The sequence below is a fragment of the Bos javanicus genome, chromosome 10, assembly GCF_032452875.1.
Source record: "Bos javanicus breed banteng chromosome 10, ARS-OSU_banteng_1.0, whole genome shotgun sequence".
In the NCBI taxonomy this organism is placed as follows: Eukaryota; Metazoa; Chordata; class Mammalia; order Artiodactyla; family Bovidae; genus Bos; species Bos javanicus.
The window spans coordinates 17,774,745-17,798,723 of record NC_083877.1 but is presented as its reverse complement, the minus strand read 5'-3'; the positions used below and the strand labels follow the sequence as shown (position 1 = coordinate 17,798,723).

The 23,979-nt window shown below is 38.5% G+C and overlaps 1 protein-coding gene across 4 annotated transcripts in view; it reads right to left on the bottom strand.

The window, feature by feature from the left end:
* LRRC49 (leucine rich repeat containing 49) overlaps positions 1 to 23,979 on the bottom strand; it is a 150,593-nt gene that overhangs the window by 86,570 nt on the left and 40,044 nt on the right. For all 4 annotated transcript variants that reach the window (XM_061430233.1, XM_061430232.1, XM_061430235.1 and 1 more), the window contains one exon: positions 19,836 to 19,897. In XM_061430233.1, the coding sequence (XP_061286217.1) occupies positions 19,836 to 19,897 (62 nt within the window). The remainder of the gene's footprint in view (positions 1 to 19,835; positions 19,898 to 23,979) is intronic.

Genomic DNA, 23,979 nt, shown 5'->3' with positions numbered 1-23,979 from the left:
TGTCAGCAGGGTTTACTTTTCTGAGGCCTCTCTCTTTGGCTTGGAGATGGCCATCTTCTCCCCATCTCTCCACATGGTTTTTCTTCTGTTTGGTGTAGGTGTCCTAATTTATTCTTATCAGGATTAGGATCCACCATAAGACCTCATTCTACCTTAATTACTTTTTCAAATGCTGTGTTCCCTAATAAGGTCATATTCTCAGGTACCAGGAATTAGGACTTCAACATATGAATGTGCAGGGTGAGGGGAGGACACGATTCATTCAGCCCATAACACTTGCACATAGATCTTATGTATATTTTTTTTTCAACTTTTTATTTTATGTAGGAGTATAGCTGATTAACAACGCTGTGGTAGTTTCAGGTGGACAGCAAAGAGACTCAGCCATACATATTCTTCTTTAAACTATTTATTCATACATATTCTTAGGTTTGATCCCTGTATCCCTATCCATCACTTCCCTTTCTGAATCATGAATTGACAAAGTATCTATCTCTTATTCAAATGGCAGTTACACTAAATTTCATTTCCTGGATGATCCAGACAGGATGACTGTAAGAGTTCAGTAGAAAACTGGTATTCGTGAATACACATTTCCCTTAAGATTTCATCAGAACATCAAACATTCATTGCAGCACTTTTGACCTTCCCAACCAAATTAAAATATGATAGCATAAAGCAACATTGCTACTTGTTTCTTTATTTGAACAAAAGAGTCCTGAAATCTCTCATTTCATTTTACAATCAAGTCACAAGAATAATAATAATGTAGCCATTCAGGAACCATGGGGCTCTTCTCTAAACTAAACAGCATCATTTTATAGTACTATGTAAATTGTATTCCTTCACTCATGAGGAACATGGCAATTTCTATATATTCAGGTTATCAAATAATAATTCCTAGTGCTGGTTATCTAGTGCACATGGGCATAGTTGCATAGTTAGAAGGGTTTTCACTTCATGTTACAATCCTTTAGTTATCTGCAGCCTTTGGGAAAAGGAAACTTTATTAACAGTAACGTGCAGTTACTACAATTTTGTTTCAATTGTTAATATGAAAAAGAAAGGCTTAAAGGGCATTGCGTATGATAGGCACTGAGACTATTGCTAAGGGCAGAAAGATGAGTAAAACTGAACTGCTACTCTTAAGATAATTACATTCTGATAGGAGAGACAGTATGTAGATAAAACATCTACACACATACAGGCATGTATACATATATATATATATATATATATATATGGTAAATGTAGGGGTATAAACACAATGTCCTAGTCTGTCTTTCAAAAAGCAATACAAAAACTATAAGAACAACAGGCAAATTACATAAAATCAATACCCAAAACAAAAAGAGAATGCTCAAGCATCAAGTTACCTATATAAGTAGGTCACACAGAAGGACACTTTGGAAAAAATCTTGCACAAGAGAGAAATGGGGAACTAGTAGTGGACTAATCCACAATCATTTCCAGAAAGAGAAATTCCACATTTGGTGTAAAAATATTGGAAACGTTCCAATAGCTCTTCCAGCACTACACAGAATGGACTTTTAAAAGCACATGATTTGCAGTCGCAGTCTTCAAAAACACATTGCTTTTGAGATGATAGGAAGGAAGGTAGAAGAGAGGTCTTTAGAAATTGGATGGTGAAGATGAAAATGGGCAAGGAGCAAAAGGGGAAAATGCAAGACAAAAGAGAACCCAAAAAATAAAGAATAGAATGAAGATACACAACCCCTTCTCCCCAAAATTCACACACACACACACACACACACACACACACACAAACACACCATACTTGGCTTGGCTACACTGACAGAAGAAGACACCCTTGACCTAAGAGTCTTGTAAATCACCCACACTCACAAAGGAAATAGGCAAAAATAGACTACATATCTCTAAAATATTTTAAGACTAGAAAATGAAACCCATTCAAACTGATGAAAATTCCCTTCCCCTTCAAAAACAAACATGAAGAACAAGGAAACTGTAATACAACATTCCACACTAAATTAAATATCCTCAAATAAGCACATTAAAGTATAAAAAACCCACCTTGAATATAAAATTCAAAAACTAAAAGCGAAAATGGACAATAAACAGGAAGAAACAAAAACAGGGTTGACTGAGCTTGGGAAAGAAATGAAAGGAAAAGACAAAATCATTGCAGAATCAAAGTCACCAAGGGAGACCAGATCCAAGTAAATTCTTACTAAGGGACATTTAACAAAGCCAGAAAAAACAACCCAGAGAATGAAGACGAGGCAAAGAAATGAAAAGGATCAGAAGTAAAGTGGTTGGAATAGAAAAGACCAAAGACGAAAGCAATGTGCAATAGGAGAGTCTAAAGATAAGAACAACTGAACAGAACTAATACTTAAAACTATAACCCAAGGAAACTTTCTGGAAATAAGGAAAGACCAAACTGTACATATTGAAATGGACCAACAGGTACTTGGGAAAAGTGAACCAGGACAATCAATTTGATACGACAAAGGTCCATATAATCAAGCTATGCTTTTGGAGAAGACTCGAGAGTGCTGGTGAAACTCCAGGAGATTATGAAGGACAGTGAACCCTGGCATGCTACAGTCCATGGGGTCGCAAAGAGTCAGACACAACTTAGCGACTGAACAACAACAATCCTAATAAAACTATTAGACGTAACCTCTAAGCATAAAGATGACAGCTGAAATCAGACTGGTACTATTTGCCCTAAACATAACTTACAATGCAAAGTAGCAAAAGTGATCTATTTAAAAAAAAAAACAAAAACCTCATGGAAAAAATGAATAAGCGAGAATTTCATTTTTCTCATGCTTTTTTTTTTAAAATAGATCACACTTTTGCTATTTTGCATTGTAAGTTGTGTTTAGGTGGGGCTTCCCTGGTACCTCAGGTGGTAAAGAATCCACTGCAATGCAAGAGACCCCAGTTCGATTCCTGGGTTGGGAAGATCCCCTGGAGCAGGGATAGGCTACCCACTCCAGTACTTTTGGGCTTCCTTGGTGACTCAGACAGTAAGGAATCTGCCTGCAATTCAGGAAACCTGGATTCGATTTCTGGTTTGGGAAGATCCCCTGGAGGAGGGCATGGCAACCCACTCCATGAAGAATCCCCATGGACAGAGGAGCCTGGTGGGCTACAGTCCACGGGGTTGGAAAAAGTCAGAGATAACTGAGTGACTAAGCACACAGCACAGTCCTTCAAGTATCAAGGTTAAGATTTCAGAATGTTCTGTACCCATGAACCTTCTGGAGGAATATACTGGATGAGCTTCACCCACTAAGAGATGACTGAGGAAACCTGACTAGCACAGATGATGCACGTTCAATAATTAATTAGAGATCTAAGACTCTCTATGATTCTCTAAAATAGAGGCATGAATCCAGGTGAAAGAACAACATGCTATGTATGTTATATAATGGGTTTTATGTGCAGTAAAGTAGAAATAATGCAGCTGAGAAAAACGAAAGGTGGGAGAAGAAGAAAGACAGTAAAACAAGTTCATGATTACTGAAGTTTAATGGGGTTAGATAAGTTGATACTTAAGTAGCATCCCAAATCACCAAGGAAAAGATAGGCTTTTTACATAAGTATCTCTGGGACAACTGGGTAGACGCTTGAAAAACTAAACTTCAAACCTCATGCTATTCCTCCCTCCAAAAAAATAATAACCTCCAAGTGGATCAGGGAGCTAAAAATACAAATACTAGAAATGCCACAGAAACACTAGGGGGAAAAAACACATGTGAGTTCATCTATACTACACATGTATCTGCTGATAGGCGCAAAAAAAAAAAAAAAACATGAAGATAAACCAGAAATTTATAAGGTTATGTAAAACAGTGGGTGAAAAAAAAAAGTGGGTGAAAAGAGGATGGAAAGGAAGGGGGTTGAAATTGAGGTAGAAAGAATAGGCAAGTAATCTCTTGAGTGATCCCTTTTTTCATAGTTGAGTTTGGAGACCATGTTACAGTTACACAACTGAAAAATCAGTGTATCAGATTAGCAAGGCTGGGGGAGAACAAACAAAGTGGATACAAACAAACAGATAAATCTTACTGCTTAAATGAATAACATAATCACACTGAAAGGGTAGAGGAGAACTAACCCAAACAACTTTAAACAGTTTTCTGATTACATACTTTTAGGCTAAACACAAAAACACTGTACAAAAAAAAAAAAAAAAAAAATTTGAGGGAATTACCCGGCAGTCAAGTTATAATTCCTGAGGGATGAAAGCATGACTCCTTCTAGAAAATACCAGTGCAATTTAACAGTTCGTAACTTGAAAGGTCATGACCCCAAGGATCAATGCCATAGTGGCAAGACGAAAGAGGGTAAGTGAGGCACACATGCTTACCAAGACTACAGGGAAGTGAATTCAGACTTAGACCCAGGTATGTATATATAGGCTATCCTAAAGTATTCATGTGTTCTTGATAAATATGACTCTGAAATGTGATAGAAGAACCAGGCTGTGAAAGAAGCAAGAATCTCTGTTATCTAGGTCAGTCAGACAGATGGTACTGTGAGGTGAGGGAGATGGGGAGCATCACATTTGCACGCGTGCACGCACACACACACACAAACATGAAATGGGATGAAATGACCCAAAGTGAAGAGGCTAGTAACAGTGAGCCCTGACATTAGCGTATGCTAAGATCTGAAAGTGGAAATGAGTGTATTTGGGTATCGCTTATGCCCCTGCTTCTCCTGATAACAGAACACTTCTTTTCTGCAGCAAACCCAATCCACAGTATTGTCCTAGGGGATAGAAAACATATGTCTCTATGAGCACTGAGTGTGACCTTGAGCATTCAGCGTGACCTATATGCCTGTGGCCGGAGTGATTAGTTCCAACTGGACATTTGACCTAAATAATAAATAAGCACAATCAGAATCCTCTGTGACAGTGCTTCCCAGACTATAACGTACATTTGAATTACCCAGGGATCTCTTAAAAAGGAGGATTCTGATCTAGTAGGTCTACAATAGCACTTGAGATTCTGGATATCTGATAAGATCCCAGTGATATTGATACTACTGATCCAGAGCCACAGTTTTGAATATCTGAGCTCTTCAAAAACTTTTTGTCATGTATTTGGAGAAAACTCTAATTTAAAAAGAAACATTCACTTCAATGTTCATAGCAGCAATATTTACAATGTTCAAGACACGGAAGCAATAAATGCCCATTGACAATGAATGGATAAAGAAAATATATAAAAGAATATTACCCAGCCAAACAAAGAATGAAATAATGCCATTAGTAGCAACATGGATGGGTCCAGAGACCATTATACTAAGTGAAGTATGTCAGACAGAGAAAGACAAATACCATATGCTATCACTTATGACACAAATGAACGTTTTTTCAAAGCAAAAACAGATTCACAGAAATAGAAAACAAACTCATGGTTATCAAAGGGGAAAAGGGCAGGGGGAGGAATAAAGTAGGCCTTTGGGATTAGCAGATACAAACTACTGTACATAAAATAAACAACAAGGTCCTACTGCATGGCACAGGGGACCATATTCATCCCTGTGGCTGAACAGGGAATGGAAAAGAATATATATATACACATACACATACAAACATACACATACACGTATGTGTATATATATTCTTTTTCCTGTTCTTTTCCATTATGGGTTATTACAGGATGAATATGAGGAGAGATATATATATATATATATATATATACACACATGTACATATATATAATGAAGTCATTTTGTTGTACACCAAGAACTAACACAATATACTTTAATAAAATTAAAACTATACTTCAATAAAAAAAAAACCCTCAAAGAAAACATTTTGCCAGCATTATCAGGGAAGAAGAGCTCCTTACACCAGAGCGTCTAAGCTGATAAAACTGTGACACGAGGGCTGTGGGCTTTTCCACAGGCAGCAGGGGTGGTTTGTTTTATGTTTATGCTACTCATGTCTTTGAATGTTCTCTGTCATTAGATTGGGGCTTCATTTTCCCCAGATAGGGAGGTCTCAGGTGGCTCAGTGGTAAAGAATCCACCTGCCAGTGCAGGAGTTGCAGGAGATGCCAGTTCAATCCCTGAGTGAGGAAGATCGCCGGGAAAAGGAAATGGCAGCCCACTCCAGTATTCCTGCCCAGAGAAGCCCATGGACAGAGGAGCCTGGCGGGCTACAGTCCACGGGATCACAAAGAGCGCACACGCAGGCGTGCTGTCATCAGATTATCTACTTGTAGAAAAAAAAGGCATATATATCTCCTCTTGTCACTACCCACAATGCCTTATTTGATGTTTTATATAGAGAAATGCATAAACAATGTTCTTCAGAAAGCAACTGGGAAGAAATTTTAAAGTCTTTAAATGAAACAGATGGAGGAGATATTTTAATGAAATTGTAGAGGATGAGAAAGAGGAGGATCAGTTATTAGCTACCATGCTCTGGATATCCCTAAGGTAGTCCTACATCCTAAACCCATGCAGCTATAAAAACACTCTCAGGAGGACTTCCCTGATGGTCCAGTGGTTAAAAATCCCCCTTGCAATGCAAGAGACATGGGTTCAATCCCTGGTGGGGGAACTAAGATCCCACATGCCATGGAGCAACTAAGCCTGAGGTCCACCACTACAGAGTCCACGCGCTGCGACCAAAGATCCTGTGCGATGCAACGAAGATCCCACGTGCCCCAACCAAGATCCGACACAGCCAAATAGATGAATACACACTTGAAGAAAACACTCTCATAATCCCTCAAGCAGGTTATTTTGGAGAATCACAAGCCAATATCCTAGAAGTGCAAAACTCCAAACTTCAAAGATAAGATCAAAGGAACTAGCCAAAAAATATTACTAATTTGGCTTACACTATTCAGTGCTTCCCAGGAGATTCCTCAACTAAGAACTATGATCTTAACATGGGGCCTACAACTGACACTGTCAACTTCTTTTTAAACCATAAGAAGGAAGTCTTGTCAACAAACAATTCCCAGAGACTATTCGGCAGTTGTAAACTACTCGTTAAGATATCTTGGAGTATATAATTAAGCCACTGCGATATCTTTTTAAGTGCCCAGGACAAACAAATCTAACTGGTTCACCTCCCTTCAAGACAGGAATCTAGAAATAACCTCCTTATTTATAGAGAATCCCAACTCCCATACTTGGATATCAGCAAGATTTTTTGAAGGGGAAGATGCCCAAGGCCTGATTGTAAGTTCAGTGCCTATCAAGTTCAGGCAATAATCTTCCTTCCAGCTCAAGCTAGGTTTCACCACATCATAACAGTCAACTTTAATCCTAAAAACGAATATGGAGAAAGCAAATAATTCACCCCATCTTACACACACACACACACACACACACACACACACACAATTCCTACAAGGTAAACTCTTACAAGGGGACGTGCATACATAAGAGTCCCAGGTTCTCTTATTTTTCTTTCAGGTCACCCGGTCTCCAGGATGGGAGTGTTTTCTTAAGCTTCATTGTTCCCAAGGAGGGAGGTCTCGGTTTTCCAATTCTTTGGCCAGTGAGTTGAAAATCTAATCCAGGAGAGATATACTAGGAAGCCTGATTGTAGATGCATACCTAAACTGCATTCTGCTATTTTGTACTCCATTTATCCGACCGCTGTATCTTTCCATTGATTCAAAGCTTAAAGCAGAAGAGAAAGGGTGTGATTAACTATCACCCTTCAAATATCAAAAGTCAACAGCTTCTATAGAAACATACAATTCTTATAAATGTGCTCCTAAATAATTTAACACACCTTTTAGATAACATGTACTTTTCCATAAGAAACAGGAAAATGTATTTTTATTTTGAGAATGACATGATCCTGCACCCTCAGACATGGACTCAAGAATGACTCTATGTAGGCATATTTGGGTATATTAAAAGCATCCCAATAATTTACTCATACATTCATAATGTTCTCTTTTCACTTTAACCCATCACTAAACCTGTGTTCTACTGTTATATCTTTCTCTAGCCAGAATTTTCTGGTTTAACTAGCTTCTTCCTCAATCTCTTCAATAAATATTAGAGTACATTAAATCACAGTTTTTGAAGGAATTTCTATAGGGAGATAAAGTATGTAAAGACAGAGCATGGAGATTTCTGGACAAATAACATGATCCTGAAGTGGATTTTTACAATAGATTTTTAGCTCATTTCTAAATGGTTTATTTTAAATATCAGGAAGGCTTTTGACAGCAACTGCACATCTACCAATTCAGGATTAGATTTAAGTCCCTTGTTCTTAGATTCAAAAATACAGTATTGTTAATTTAAGGGAATTTTCATCTTCTACACACTAGACAGATCGCAAAGATGATATACAACATGATAATTTGAAAATACAGTAGAAGGAACTTGCACTTTTGGCTATGGGGTTATCAGACTCAATTTCTCAATGTAAACAACTATAAAACTGACAAAATATTTGAAGCAAGCATTGAACAACAGACAGGATAGATGTGATCCTCAGAGAAGAGAAACACATGAAAGCCACTTTAATCTTGCTTTCTGCCTGGAGGCACTTCTCAGATCACAGAAAAGGAAGAGGAGTCAAAAAGAGGACACAAGTCTCACTGCGTGGATCAAACAGAGGTCAGAGTTTGGGTCTGCTGAGGCTGCTGGAATCTGGGGCAGAGGGCTGGACAGTGGAGAGTAAGAAGTTGTATAGGGAAGAAACCCAAAAAAATATGCATAGAGGTCTTGGCTGAAATAATATGCGCCAACATAGTGCGGCCCCAGGAAGCCTAGCGAATTATAACCACTGAGGGGCCATGAGGTGAAAGTGTACCTATTAGCGTAGAGAGCTCGGAGACACTGGAGTTCCAACCAGACAGAGACCACGGGGGCACCCAGGCTAAATGGCTGAGGCCCCAGAAATGCTGTGCCTCAGGTGCTGGTCGCTCTATATTGGCAAACAGTGCTCAAATGTTCATATTTCTGCATGGGCAAAGAAAACTGGCACCTGGGCTCAAAGTGATGGCATAGTCAGAGATCTCTCAGGCGACACGGAATTTTATCTCCCACAACTGTGTGTTTACATTCCAAAGGTCATTTGACCAAGAAGCCCTCCCCATCTCTGTCTGTCTGTCTGTCTCTTGTATGTGTGTGTGTGAGCATGTATCTGTCTGTCTCTCCCTCCTTCTCTGGAGGGGAAGAGGTGAAGCTATACAAGCAGCTCCTACATGAGCTCCCAAACTAATAATGTTGTATTCCACTCAAGAGCTAGAAACCCTCACCCTGTACATGTGGGAGACAACTGCCCTCATCACATAAACCTGTGAGGAAAAATGCAGCATTGGAAACCAGTGCAAAGATACTCTGCAGATAAATAATTGCTTTGCCTTTGATGGAGAAATCTTGTGTTTTCTGTCAAGATAAAATAAATATAGATGTAAAGCTTATTACTCTACATGTAGAATAAGATTACTTTAGACCTGCCTGAAAAAATCCTAAAAATAAACCTGAACACAATCTGATTTTCCTGTACGTTAACTACCTTTAAAACAAAATTCAACAACTTTCAAATTAAGACAACAAAACACAGATTCTCAACAATGTAATATTCACAATGCCAGTAATGTAATAAAAAAGTTGCCAGACATGAGAAAGCAAAAAAAACTCAATATATGTGTCAAAAAGGAAAAATGAGTCACTATAAAAGCCTTAGAGATGACACAGCTGTTGGAATATTGGAATTAGTAGACAAGGACTTTAAAATGACTATTATACATATATTTATCAATAAGAGGGCTATCTTATCTTTGTGTTACATAATTTAGAAACTTCCTGAAACAGTCTTAGTTTTTCTTCAAAACAACACTTAACCTACTCAAATATTCAAAAAGTAACTGCTAAAATCTTAAGTCACTGAGGAAAGCTTTTAGTCTATATCTGTTACAGTTGTTTCTAATAATCCAATTCTACCGTAAAATAATTTTAATTTGGCTTCCTTGTTTTAGTTACTTTTTATTATTTTATATCCCAGGGGACAGCCATGCTGAATTAGCTGCAAACTGGGTCCTTAGACAACCAAACAAGATGACATGCTGAAAAGGGCTATTAAAAATTATCTATGAATATTGAAGAACATCAGCTGTAAACTTTGGTTTCTTTTTTTCATTAATTAAAAGAACAATAATTACATGCCTACCATGCAACAGATATGACTGAGACTATAATTAAGTTATAACTGGGCATACATCAAAATAGATATTACAGAACTCAAAGAGGTATGGTATAGATAATAGAAAAAGAAAATAATTCTTCTTGTTTGGGGTTTGTATTTAATTATAAAGGATGAACAAAAGTTACTCCAGAAGATCAAATTTGAAAGTTCTGCAGTTAGGAGTATATACTTGGGGTTTTGGCATGATTGATTTTGACCTTGCTTTTTTCCTAAAATTAACTGACTGGTTTGTTCATTCCTTTCAATATCTGTTTGCTCACCTCTGCTTTATTTTTATTTTTTTAAACAACAGAAATTTACTATCACACAGTTCTGGAGGCTAGAAGTCTGAAATCAAGGTGATGGTGGTGGTGTTGTTTTCTGAGGGCTGTGGAGGGAGAATCTGTTCCAGGCCTTTCTTCTTGGCCTATAGATAGCTGTAGACAGCCATCCTTATGTTCACAAGGCAGTCTCCCCGTGTGTGTGTGTGTGCGTCTGCTCAGTCATGTTTGACTCTTTGCAACCACATGGACTGTAGCCTGCCCAGGCTCCTCTGTCCACGGGATTCTCCAGGAAAGAATACTGGACTGAGTAGCCATTCCCTTCTCTGGGGGATCTTCCTAACCCAGGGATAGAACATGGGTCTCCTGCATTGCGAGTGGATTCTTTACTGTCTGAGCTACCACGAAGTCCCTCTATACCTGCCTCCAAATTTCATCTTTTTTATAAGAATATCAGTCTTACTAGATTAGAGCCCACTCTAATGTCTTCCTTTTAACTTCACTACCTCTGTAAAGACCATATTTTCAAATAAGGTTGGTTACATACTGAGGTACCAGGGGTTAAGAGATCAACATAGCAATTTGGGTTGGGGTGGGGGAAGGGTGGGGAGGTGGAATGGACATAAAACAGATACATAAACATTTTTGTTTCAAATTTGTACATCTCTTTTCATGAAAACCAAAACACTCTGCTGTACACCTAAAACTAATACAACATTATAAATCAACTGTACTTCAATTAAAACAAAACAAGACAAGATGAAGACAAGAAGGGAATGTTACAGTCACTTACCTTTATTTTAAATGTTTATGTTCACTTTATTTGACATTGCTATTGCAAAATACTTCAAACGCTTTTTGGAAGTATTTTCTACAAGTTATAAGGAATAGCACCAGGGGAAGTTACTTAATATACTTTAAGTTTATTTCTAAATGCATTTTGGATTTACTCTACTTATACTTTGAATTTGTAGAACAAAACAAAATAGAAGTCATAAAACACACTGATCTCAATTTACCATGTGTTTCTCAACCTAGAAACAATCACCCAATATAACATACAATCATGAGTAATTTTAAGACCAAAATTCCCCCTTAGCAATATGTACCAAAAATGTCCACAACTTCTAGAACCTTCACATTAGCAAAACCCAAAAGGGCCTTTGACACATCAATACCTTAAAATGTTAATTTACTGCCATGAATAGCTATCAGCCTCTCAACTATGTATGTGTGAACCCAGTATGAGACTCGGTGTGCAAAACAGCCTGCTCACAGTGTCTTAGTTTAATTTTAGTTCAAGAATCCTTCCTTTAAGAAAAACTCACACATACACACATTGAATAAATTATTCTAACACAAAGGAAAATGAAACTTTAAGATTATAATAAGAATTATCCAGGGACTCCCCTGGTAGTCCAGTGGCTAAGACTCCGGCTCCCAATATTGAGACCCCACAGTGTTTTCTAAACTTTTTAAACCCAATTCATGGTGAGAAATATATTTACATTGTAATCCAGTTCCCAAATATCTATAGCAAAATAACATTCATACACAAACACATACAAATGTATACAAAGATACACCCATATATATTAAAACTGCAAACTTCTCATGAGACAGTGTTCACCCTTACAATGTGTGAGAAACTCTCAACATTTTCTATTCTGCTTTTATGGTTCCAGTCTTGAACTAAAATTGACTAGGATCCTTATATGGGTTTTGACTCAAAGTCTGGAAAACACAGATCAGTGGCATTTTTAAGTCAGCTGCACAACTTGCTAAAGATACAAATTCCTGAGCCCCATCTAAAACTACTGAATTAGAAGCCATGGAGGATGGATCCCCAAGCACTGCATTTTAGCAGGCTCTCCAGATGATCCTTAAGCATATTAAAGTTTGAGAACCCTTGAGATTTTTAGGATCTCAACTTGAGATCTATAGGATCATCAGGTGTTATTCAGACAAAGAGAGGTAGAAAAAAATATTATTGCCAGAAGCCATAGTAAATGCAAAGACTAAATGGGCAAGGGAGAGCATGATTATGTTTAAGGAGGTTCAGTGGAACATGGCAAGTTCACAGGGCTCTATGGGGAAACAGTGTGGATGAAGAGGTAGGCATGGTCCAGTCTGCCACCTGCCTCTCCTAGTTGGTTCCATGCCACCTAAAGAACAATATATAAGTATACATTCTTAAAAAGGAAGGAAACTTTTATACATGCTACAACATGGACGAACTTGCAGCCATGAAACTAAATGATGCTTGCTCCTTGGAAGGCAAGCTATGACAAATCTAGATAGCATATTGAAAAGCAAAGACATCACTTTGGAGACAAAAGTCCATACAGTCAAAGCTATGGTTTTTCCAGTAGTCATGTACGGACGTGAAAGTTGGACCATAAAGAAGGCTATGCACTGAAGAATTGATGCTTTCGAATTGTGGTGCTGGAGAAGACTCTCAAAAGTCCCTTGGACTGCAAGGAGATCAAACCAGTCAATGCAAAAGGAAATCAAACCTGAATATACATTGGAAGGACTGATGCTGAAGCTTCAATAATTTGGCCACCTGATGCAAAGAACTGACTCACTGGAAAAGACTGAATCTGGGAAAGATTGAAGGCAGGAAGAGAAGGAGACAAGAGAAGAAGAGATGGTTGGATGGCATCACCAACTCAATGGACATGAATTTGAACAAACTCCAGGCGATAGTGAAGTACAGGGCAGTCTGGCATGCTGCAGTCCATTGGGTCACAGACTCAAACACGACTTAAGAGACTGAACAGCAACCACATGGATGAACTTTGAGGACATCGTACAAAGTGACGTGCACCAATCACAAAAAGACAAATATTGCATGATTCCACATACATGACATAACTAGAGTAGTCGAAAGTTCAGAGACAGAAAGCAGAACGGTGGTTGCCAGGGCCTTGGGGAGGGAGAACGGTTGTTTAATGGGTGTAACGTTTCAGTTTTGCCAGATGAAAAGAGTTCTGTGCAATACAAGACTGACTGCACAAGGGTGTAGGTGTATTTATTAACACCACTCTATTGTGTGCTTTAAAATGGTTAGGATGGTACTTCTATGAGTATTTTACCACAATTTAAAAAATAATACCTGAGACTAAGAGTCCTGAGTTGACACTTGACCTTGACTAGTATTTGACTCTTTTCCCAGGGATACGAACGTCTCCTTATTTCTGGGAGCAGTAGCAACCATTCCCTTTTAGGCAAGGAAAACACTCAAATTATAAATGTGTCTTCTTTTTCTTTTTTTTTTAAAGAAAAAAGCTTGTTAAAACTTTCTACATTGGAGATTGAAAGAAAGGAGACAGGAAAGAATCAATTATACCTTAACTTGGTAATGAAGAGCAGAGCTCTGTGCAGCCTCAGTGGAAAGGAGATGAAACACCCTGGGTTTTGCCTACAGATCATAAACTACCTCTGGGTGGTAGTACATATTTATCCCTGACAAATATTTTTGTCTAGAAGCTTTTTCTTGTGAAGGGAAATTTTATATAAAATAGTAATCTGCTAGTTAACAAATATTCTTATTTGGGGGTGCCATAACTCAATGGTTCCCAGATCTAGCATCAAGCTGAACAGCAGAATTCTCTGAGAAGCCTTAAAAAAATACAGATCCTTGGCCTCACTCCAGATTTACTGGAGCAGGTTACCCAGCAGTGAACTTAAGGCCTACGTGTTTTTAAAGCTGCCAAGGATATTTTTATGGGTGGCCTTTTGGGGGCAAATCACTCAAAGTAAGGACAGCTATGACAATGGCCGCTTGGTGTGTGATCTGACCTCTCTCTACCCTCTCAAAACCTCTCTGAAACGACTGAATATAAAAGTAGGAAAATATCCTTAGCAATACTAGAAAACCAGAAAAAGTTCCATCACCAGACCAGAACACTAAGGAATTTCTGGAAGATATAAAGCAGATGGAATCAGTAAAACCCCAAATTGCTAAAGAGCCTGAAATGAAGAGTATCTCTGCTAAGTAAATGCTACTGGCAGAACCTCAGAATACTCCCCAGAATAAGTGTGGCCAGCAGATGTGGGTCAGCTGTCCAGTAAGTACTGGAGGGCTTGGTAGCAATTTGCTAGCCTCCTACCCTCAAAAAGGCTGACTCCTGAATTGTCTTCAGGTTGAAAATGATGAGAGAAGAAGGGCTGTGCTTTGGGAAAGTGCAACTGGCCCAAGATGTAAAAGGAGCCCCCATTCCCAGAAGGCAAGTTTCTTGTGAACATCATAAAGCAAAGTCCAACTGGTTGGATAGCCTTCCTCCTCCCTCCTACATCCTCCACAGACAGAGATCTTATAACTTGCATTCACAGCGACATTTCTAAATTATGCGAAGGAAACAAATTCATGTATATCCTCATATATAAACAAGAACAAAAAATCACAGAACAAATGAATGGATGAAAGAAAGTATTTTGTTTAATTTAAAGAACAAGTGTAGGTAATGGAGAAAAATAAATTCTAGAAATTAAAAAAAAAACTTTATCTCATAGAATAAGCCATTAGAGGGACTTCCTGGTGGTCCAATGGCTAAGACTCTGTGCTCCCAGTGCAGGGGACCAAGGTTTGATCCCTGATGAGGGAAGTAGCTCCCACATCCTGCAACTAAAAAGATTCTGCATGTGGCAAGGAAGATCCCACATGCCACAACTAAGACCTAACACAGTCAAATAAATAAATAATTTTTTAAAAAGAATCAGATCAGATCAGTCGCTCAGTCATGTCCAACTCTTTGTGACCCCATGAATCGCAGAACGCCAGGCCTCCCTGTCCATCACCAACTCCCAGAATTCACTCAGACTCACGTCCATCGAGTCAGTGGTACCATCCAGCCATCTCATCCTCTATCGTCCCCTTCTCCTCCTGCCCTCAATCTCTCCCAGCATCAGAGTCTTTTCCAATGAATCAACTCTTCACATGAGGTGGCCAAAGTACTGGAGTTTCAGCTTTAGCATCATTCCTTCCAAAGAAATCCCAGGGCTGATCTCCTTCAGAATGGACTGGTTGGATCTCCTTGCAGTCCAAGGGACTCTCAAGAGTCTTCTCCAACACCACAGTTCAAAAGCATCAATTCTTCGGCGTTCAGCCTTCTTCACAGTCCAACTCTCAATCCATACATGACCACAGGAAAAATCATAGCCTTGACTAGACGGACCTTTGTTGGCAAAGTAATGTCTCTGCTTTTGAATATGCTATCTAGGTTGGTCATAACTTTCCTTCCAAGGAGTAAGCGTCTTTTAATTTCATGGCTGCAGTCACCATCTGCAGTGATTTTGGAGCCCAGAAAAATAAAGTCTGACACTGTTTCCACTGTTTCCCCATCTATTTCCCATGAAGTGATGGGACCGGATGCCATGATCTTCGTTTTCTGAATGTTTAGTTTTAAGCCAATTTTTTCACTCTCCACTTTCACTTTCATCAAGAGGTTTTTTAGTTCCTCTTCACTTTCTGCCATAAGGGTGGTGTCATCTGCATATCTGAGGTTATTGATATTTCTCCTGGCAGCCATTACAAAAAATGCAGACTACTTGGAAATTAAGATCATGAGAGCCAAGAAAAAGAAAACAAATCAAGCAGACAATAGCACCTCAGAAGAGCTGAATAATGGAATGAACACGTCTGAAGAACGAACTAGATACAACTGACTCTCTTGATTAGCCACAGAATATTTCCTTCAAGGTGATCATCACAGAGTGTACTTTGGCAGGTCCCTCCAGCATTCCATGGGCTGGAGGAAGACCTGGAGCTAGTTGGGAGGAGAAGAGGGCAAGCATCTCACTGCAGGTTCCCAGAGGGTAGGCCTAGTGAGTCCACTCTGAGCCTTCTACATCTACTTCGGCTAGGTTGTACCCTTACCTGGAATGTCCAAGGACTATTCACTTTACTGAGGTCTACTCCACTTAGAGCTCAGCCCAGGGACCATCTCCCTCTGGGAAGTTTTCCTTGACCTCCCTTCTCTACACTGATTTACATTTTCTAGTGTATCTACGGAGAAGGCAATGGCACCCCACTCCAGTACTTTTGCCTAGAAATCCCATGGACGGAGGAGCCTGGTAGGCTGCAGTCCATGGGGTCACTAGAGTCGGACACAACTGAGCGACTTCACTTTCACTTTTCACTTTCATGCATTGGAGAAGGAAATGGCAACCCACTCCAGTGTTCTTGCCTGGAGAATCCCAGGGACGGGGGAGCCTGGTGGGCTGCCATCTATGGGGTCGCACAGAGTTGGACACCACTGAAGCGACTTAGCAGTATATCTACATTTGACCACAGCTAAGTTTAACTCACTGTATTATAATTACCTATTTGTGTTTCTGTCTTCCTCGTGCTCTGAGGGATATTTTAACAGGAGGCATCACTTCTATTCAGATACACAGATGTGGATATGTCATTCATTCTCTTAATGTATCTTGTATGCCTACTAGAAGAACTAAGTGCCTGTTCTAATATCTACAGGAAAACATACAAAAATGGTCCTGTCTACCAAGGCCATGGTCAACCCATCATTAAATATAGGTACCTATCTACCCCAAGGTGGAGCTCTCTGAATTCAGTTAGGGTGCTATCACATTCTGGAACTTTCTGAATTTCCACCAGGTAATAGTTTATGTAAATGGGCCTCTAAGAATACAACAACTTGGTCAAAATCTAGGAAGCCTTACTACATTAACAGTCAATTCATTTTTGTCTCCCCAAAATGGATACATGGTTGGATATTTCACTGGGTGATATTTGAAAGTTATCCAGAGAAAGTCCTAAAAGGTACTTTCACCTATATACTGCTATTTCTGCTCTTCTTGTATGTTACTCCTCAACCACTGAATTGCAAATTATGCAACTCTGTCATGCCAGGACTGTAGCAGGATATGAAAGGACACCACAATTAACACTACAGATCATCTACCATCCCAGTCAACTGAAATATTTGTGTCTTGAATAAAACTCACAGAAATGTGAAAAGGGCTTTCACTCTCTAATTCCTCCTGTCCCCTGCCCAAGAGCCAATATATTCTCTATATCATCTCTTGGATTACATGCATCAACAGGAACAAAGCAGAAAATAGAAAATGTACTTGACCTGAAAAGCAGGTCATCTGGAAATACTAGAGAAAGGTAAAGAGCTAAGCCTTTGCAGAAACACAAAAAAAGCAATCAGTAAGAATACTAAAACCCTTCCTTCTATGCCAATTTCTCAATAAATCCCACTTTTAATAGAAAGTCATAAGTATTAATCCCACTAATCATATATTTATTTCGTTGAGTAGGTAAAACTCCTTTTCAGGTTGGGAAGAAAATTCCCTAAATACAGACATTTAAGATCAACTCCCTACAGAGCCAGGAGTTTAGAAGTTGAGGTATCCAGAGGAAGTGGGCACGTCATAACCCCCATACACCCAAATTTATAATCTCTTTTTAAATTATTCCCCATAAACAAGACAAGAGCAAAAGTAATAAGTTCTACCGCATCACTTCATGGGAAATAGATGGGGAAACAGTGGAGACAGTGTCAGACTTTATTTTTTGGGCTCCAAAATCACTGCAGATGGTGACTGCAGCATGAAGTTAAAAGACGCTTACTCCTTGGAAGAAAAGTTATGACCAACCTAGATAGCATATTCAAAAGCAGAGACATTACTTTGCCAATAAAGGTCCATCTGGTCAAGGCTATGGTTTTTCCTGTGGTCATGTATGGATGTGAAAGTTGGACTGTGAAGAAGGCTGAGCGCTGAAGAATTGATGCTTTTGAACTGTGGCGTTGGAGAAGACTCTTGAGAGTCCCCTGGACTGCAAGGAGATCCAACCAGTCCATTCTGAAGGAGATCAGCCCTGGGATTTCTTTGAAGGGAATGATGCTGAAGCTGAAATTCCAGTATTTGGGCCACCTCATGCGAAGAGTTGACTCATTGGAAAAGACTCTGATGCTGGGAGGGATTGGGGGCAGGAGGAGAAGGGGACGACAGAGGATGAGATGGCTGGATGGCATCACCGACTCAATGGACGTGAGTCTGAGTGAACTCCAGGAGTTGGTGATGGACAGGGAGGCCTGGCGTGCTGCGATTCATGGGATCGCGAAGAGTCGGACGTGACTGAGCGACTGAACTGAACTGAACTGAAGGGTTTGCCGCACCTTCAGAAGCTAATATTGTGAGACGTGAGAAACAACACATTTTAAAAATGAGACACTATCTTCTCAAAACAATTGTTAACAGTCTTCAGGTAGAAACTCCTTAAAGAAAATTGAGTGCTCCTTCCATTGCCATTAAAAATAAATTCTACTCTTCCAACAAGATGGGAAGGCAGCTGGAACAGGATTCAACATAAACTGAAGAGGACATTAAAAGTATTTCAGAAAACTTTGTATTTCCACACAAAGAAAAAAAAGAAAATGATTAAGGGTGTTTTCTTTGAAATAATGCCTACATGCAAAATTCACCATCTAGACTTAAGCACTACCTTTTAGAGATATAGTACAGGGATGGGGGCTAACATAGGAAAAAGGCAGAAACAGAAAATGTGCAAAAGCTCAACTGGTTTTTAATAATCAGAAGCACAGACCTAGAACTCAGGAAGAGATATGTCCTCAATTCTTTTATACTTAGTTCTTATCCTTCTATAAAAGTACATTCAGAGAACAGTCTTGAAGTGCAACTAAAGAACTGAGGGGCAAGGGAGAAGAGAAGAAGGAGAGTCAGGGAAGGGTGGCTACTCATTCTGCATTGAAAAGTCTGACTGCCTGTCTCAGCTCCAGTTCTGAAATCTTCCACACTGACACTGAATGAGACATCATCACAACAGAAAGGATGATATGCTTCAAACCTTTACAAAACAACATTTAGACATTTATATATTTGAATATACAGTGTTTAGCTGCATTAGTTCTCCAAGTAGGGATACCAAGTTAGAAGTTATGGCCTAATTAGCAAGTGGCTTAGTGACAAGTATAACCTGCTATATCAAAATTGCTCAGTAGCTACACAGATTGTAGATGATAATTTATGAAAGAAATTCTAATTCAACTGATTAGTGCAGTAAGTGTCAAACAAAGGACAGCAGAATATATGTTGACATTTCCACATACGTGTTTTACAAAGAAGCAACTCTAAACTATAACTATAAAGAGCACATACTATACTAAACCAGTCATCATTTTAGCATCAGAAGCGTGAATAAACACAAGAGCTTTGATTTTGCACAGAGAACTTTGTCACAGATGGCCCTATCATTTTCCAGTTGAAAATCGTACATGTCAATAGAAATACTCCTAAGTATTTACAATCTTAATTTAAAGCATTAGATCCACACAATCAAATTATTAATAAATGACAAGTTGGGAGTTTCCACTTACGTAGATATATTGTTGAAGCTGAGAAACAGACGTTGGAGGCAGGGCAAATTATCCACATCTCTCTAGAAGGAAACAGAAAGCAAAAATCTATCAGCTGAAAGGAAAAAAAAAATATTATAAAATGTCTTCTTGTTCAGCTGTTGAAATACATAGCCATTGCTAGTTACTGCAACCTTGCTAGACCACTGAATGCTACTGGGCATTGAGCTCCATTCTTCTCCACTGCAGATTAAATGGGAGGGTTTTAGTACATCCGCAGAACAAGCTGCACCACTCGCAAGGTAGAAAGCACTGAGGAGAACAGAGGGAGCTGCTGCTGCTGCTGCTAGCCTCTTCAAGCATGCTTTTGGGAAAGGAGCCAAAGTGCTACTTCAGCCTTTCAACTGTAGCACAAATACAGTATGATCAAACATTTGTTAAAAATCACTTGGAAAAGAATCTGTTCAAACACTTTAAATTTTAAATTTATGCAATCAGCTTTCCAAACAGTACTGAGAATTTCAAAGCCATTCACCTCACTATTCTCAAACCCACAGAAATACACCACTCAGTTGCAGATGAATCAATACACTGACAATGCCCCCATAATGCTAAAAGGAGATCATCATAACTGTCAATGAAGGGTACTGGAAGGGCAATTTCCATCTAAGCAAGAATCCAAGGTTCTCACAATTGGAAATCTATGCTGTTCTGCTTAGGTGCAGCACTCCTGAGCAAAACACTGCTGTTTAAATACAGTTACCATCAGCAAATATTGAAATGTTTTGGCCCAAATGATTTTTTACTAATTTTATTAAAAGACACAAACCTTCTGAAAAGTCTGACATATTCTGGAATACCAGAATCTTAAGAGGAAGCTTAGTAATTACCTAGTCCATAATCTCATTGTTCACATGGGAAAAAGTAAAACAGTTGAGGCTGTGGCAGGGGCAGCATGGGAGAGGGGTGGAAAGGTGACCAAGATACATACTGTCATACACACAGAAGCCAAAATAGGACAAGATTCCAGTTATTCTGACTTCAGTGGTCTGCTCTTTACAATACTACACACACTGGTACTTCTAATATTAAATATTTTTCACTTTTATTATTTACAATAATTTCTAGTTATATCCAATTGAATGATGCTAATGTAAAAATGTACATTTTACATAAATTGTGACCAATATTTAAACCCAATCAAAACTTGTCTTACTCTTTCCGTAAGTCATCATCTTTCTTCCTCCCCAACTTTCCTTCCTCCCTTTTAAAAATACCATTTCCAAGACTGAATAAAAATTACAGACAAGTTCAGCTTTTCCAAAAAGTCATTTATTTATTTTTAAAAACTTGTTATACAAAGAAAATATAAAAGTGATAGAACTGTGGCAGAGCCACGTCTCATTGATTTTTTAGAGGACATAGGAGAAATAAATCTGGCTGAAGACATTTCCCATATAGTTTTCAGGGCTGTAATTTCCAAAAGCAAAGGATAGCTTGCTTCCTATCTGGTCTCCGGAAGTTTAGAGTTACAGTCAGATTGAAAGCCTGTCTGAGGAATCTCTTCTCTTAAATTCTTCCTGGAATCTAAGGGAGATATTTCTGGGCATAAGCATTGTTTGCTGACATCTAACTAGGACAAAACTGAGAAGCAGTAGCCTGGATCTCCTTTGGATCAAGGCATCTTTAAAAAAAAAAAAAACATTTGCTTTTTTCTGTGCAATCACTCTCACAAACATGGAGAACGTTCCTAAAACCCACTGGGCTTCTTTAAGAAGTAGGAAAGTACAAATCCCACAGAGTGACAGTACAAAAAGGGCAAGGATTCTCCGAATGCCCGAGGAAGAGGCATTACGACAGGAAGCGGAGTGGCTACGGTGGGCACACTACACCAGTTTTCCAGAAAAAGACTAAAACTACAACGAGATTGTACTGAGGCTTGACTGCATCGAGCCTAACTGCAGATTTAAGAGAATGAGATACGAGCATTTTGAACTGAGAGGAGATAAGAGGAGAAAGAACAAGTGATCCAGTTCTGAACTTCGTATTTTGTTTCATTATGAAGACAATAAAAATTGGAGATTGTTTGCTTCATTTAGTTGCGATTGGTTTTTGGAAGGGAAATAAACTAGTGCCATCCATTTTTTAAGAAACAGTCTTCTTTTGGGGCCCCAGCCTACCACCATCAAAGACTACAGACACACAGACACACATTTCAAGACAGTTTTTTTACTATTAAAATATAAACTCAAATTACATCAGGCTATAAATTGTGAGAAAAGGGTTTTTTAAGTTTATTTGATTATAATGTTTTATATTTATTTTCATTTAAGAAGCAAAATTTTACCAGAAGTTTTTATCAAATTTTCAAAATGATTAACTCTCATCTGATAGAGGTATAAAAAGTATTCACAAGTTGAAAAGTTAAAAATCAGAATTCAACAACATATACCCCAAAATCATTTTAGGAGATAGCCTTTCCAGAACTTTAAAAAGCAAAATAATTACCCACAATCATTGTTGTTGTTCCAAACTTCATTCCTATAAGAAAACTATAACTTTAATTTTTCTAGCAACTCTAAGATATACTCTGTAATGAATTTCTAGCATTATAATAGACAAAAAGAAATATTCTATTTATATCAATTATCATGCATGAGTTATTTACAGAAGAAAAAAAAAAAAAAGACTGCTGAAAGTTACCAGAAGATGGTTGCTCTAATATGAGAGTGAACCAAAGATGTAGATACATAAGATACAGGAAGTCGATTCACTACTGGAGAGAGACAAGAGAAACTCAAGGATGTCATCTCCATAGCAGGCCTAAGGCAACCAATCTACATTAGAGACAGAGGACAAAGGGCTAGAAAGGGTATCTTCGAAGACAGAAAATGAAACAGATATACTTGAGATCTTTGCCCATATAGAGAAGAATTTTAGAGTTCTGTTGGGGAGTTTGGACCTTCAGTTAATGGAGAAGTGAGACAGTTAGTTATTAATGCCAGAGAAAACAAAAGTTTAGTATCATGGTCCAACATTCACTTTGAAAAGCTCATCTTGTTCTGCCAGACAATCCTAACCTGAAAATCCGAAATCTGTTAGTTGCTCAGTTGTGTCCGATTCTTTGCAACCCTATGGACTGTAGCCCACCAGGCTTCTCTGTCCACAGAATTTTCCAGGCAAGAATAGTAGAGTGGGTTGCCATTTCCTTCACCAGGGAATCTTCCTGACCCAGGGATTGAACCTGGGTCTCCTGCACTGCATGCAGATTCTTTACCATCTGAGCCACCAGGGGGTAACCTATTATGTCATAAATTCATCAATCTGAAGCCAGTGCACTGAAAGACCCACCTTAAACAAGACCCCCAAGAAATCTCAAAAATACATATCGTGACTTGGTCCTTAAAATATGACTAAGACTGTGTCAAGAAAATGTGCTCTTCCTGTCAGGAAGTAATAATCTCAACTTTTCTTTATCAGCAGGTTGTTCTGGTGTTACACTGGGGAACCAGCACTCAACAATCTGCATATAATTATTTTGGAATAATGAGGAAAGCTAAAATAGGGGTTAGAGATAATTTAAGAAAGCTAAATCCTTATAATGTTGAGAAAAAGTCAGCACATTTATTTCACTGTCAAGTATCAAATCCTCCCAGAAATTCTTTTCTGGAGATAACTATTTCACAGGCACTGAAACTATTCCAAAGGGGCAATAACATACCTAAGATGAGAAAAAGAAGATGAAATATTTACATACAGGGGAAGATTTACAGTTCATCTGTTAACCTCTTAATATCAAATTTATTATATTTAACAAAACACACTTCTGGGAATCACATTCGAAATATGTTTTGAAGTTAAGACACAAAACCATTTTACAGATTTTTAAAAATATATTCTTTAAAAATAGACTTTAAAAATTATTTACTATATGGTTATTGAGAAGAATATAATTCTTTATTTTTCAAGAGAATAATGACCTGCCAATTTAGAAGCATGTTTGTCCTACCCAGCTCAGATGCTGTTTTCCATATTCCTAAACTTCACAAAAGAACTAAATGATTCAGCAATTTGACCCTGTGTAGAACATCTATTACTGGAGCTATTTTTAGAGCAGCCTCCTGCAGGGGAATAAGGAAGAAGGGTGAAGAGACGGAGGGTTTGG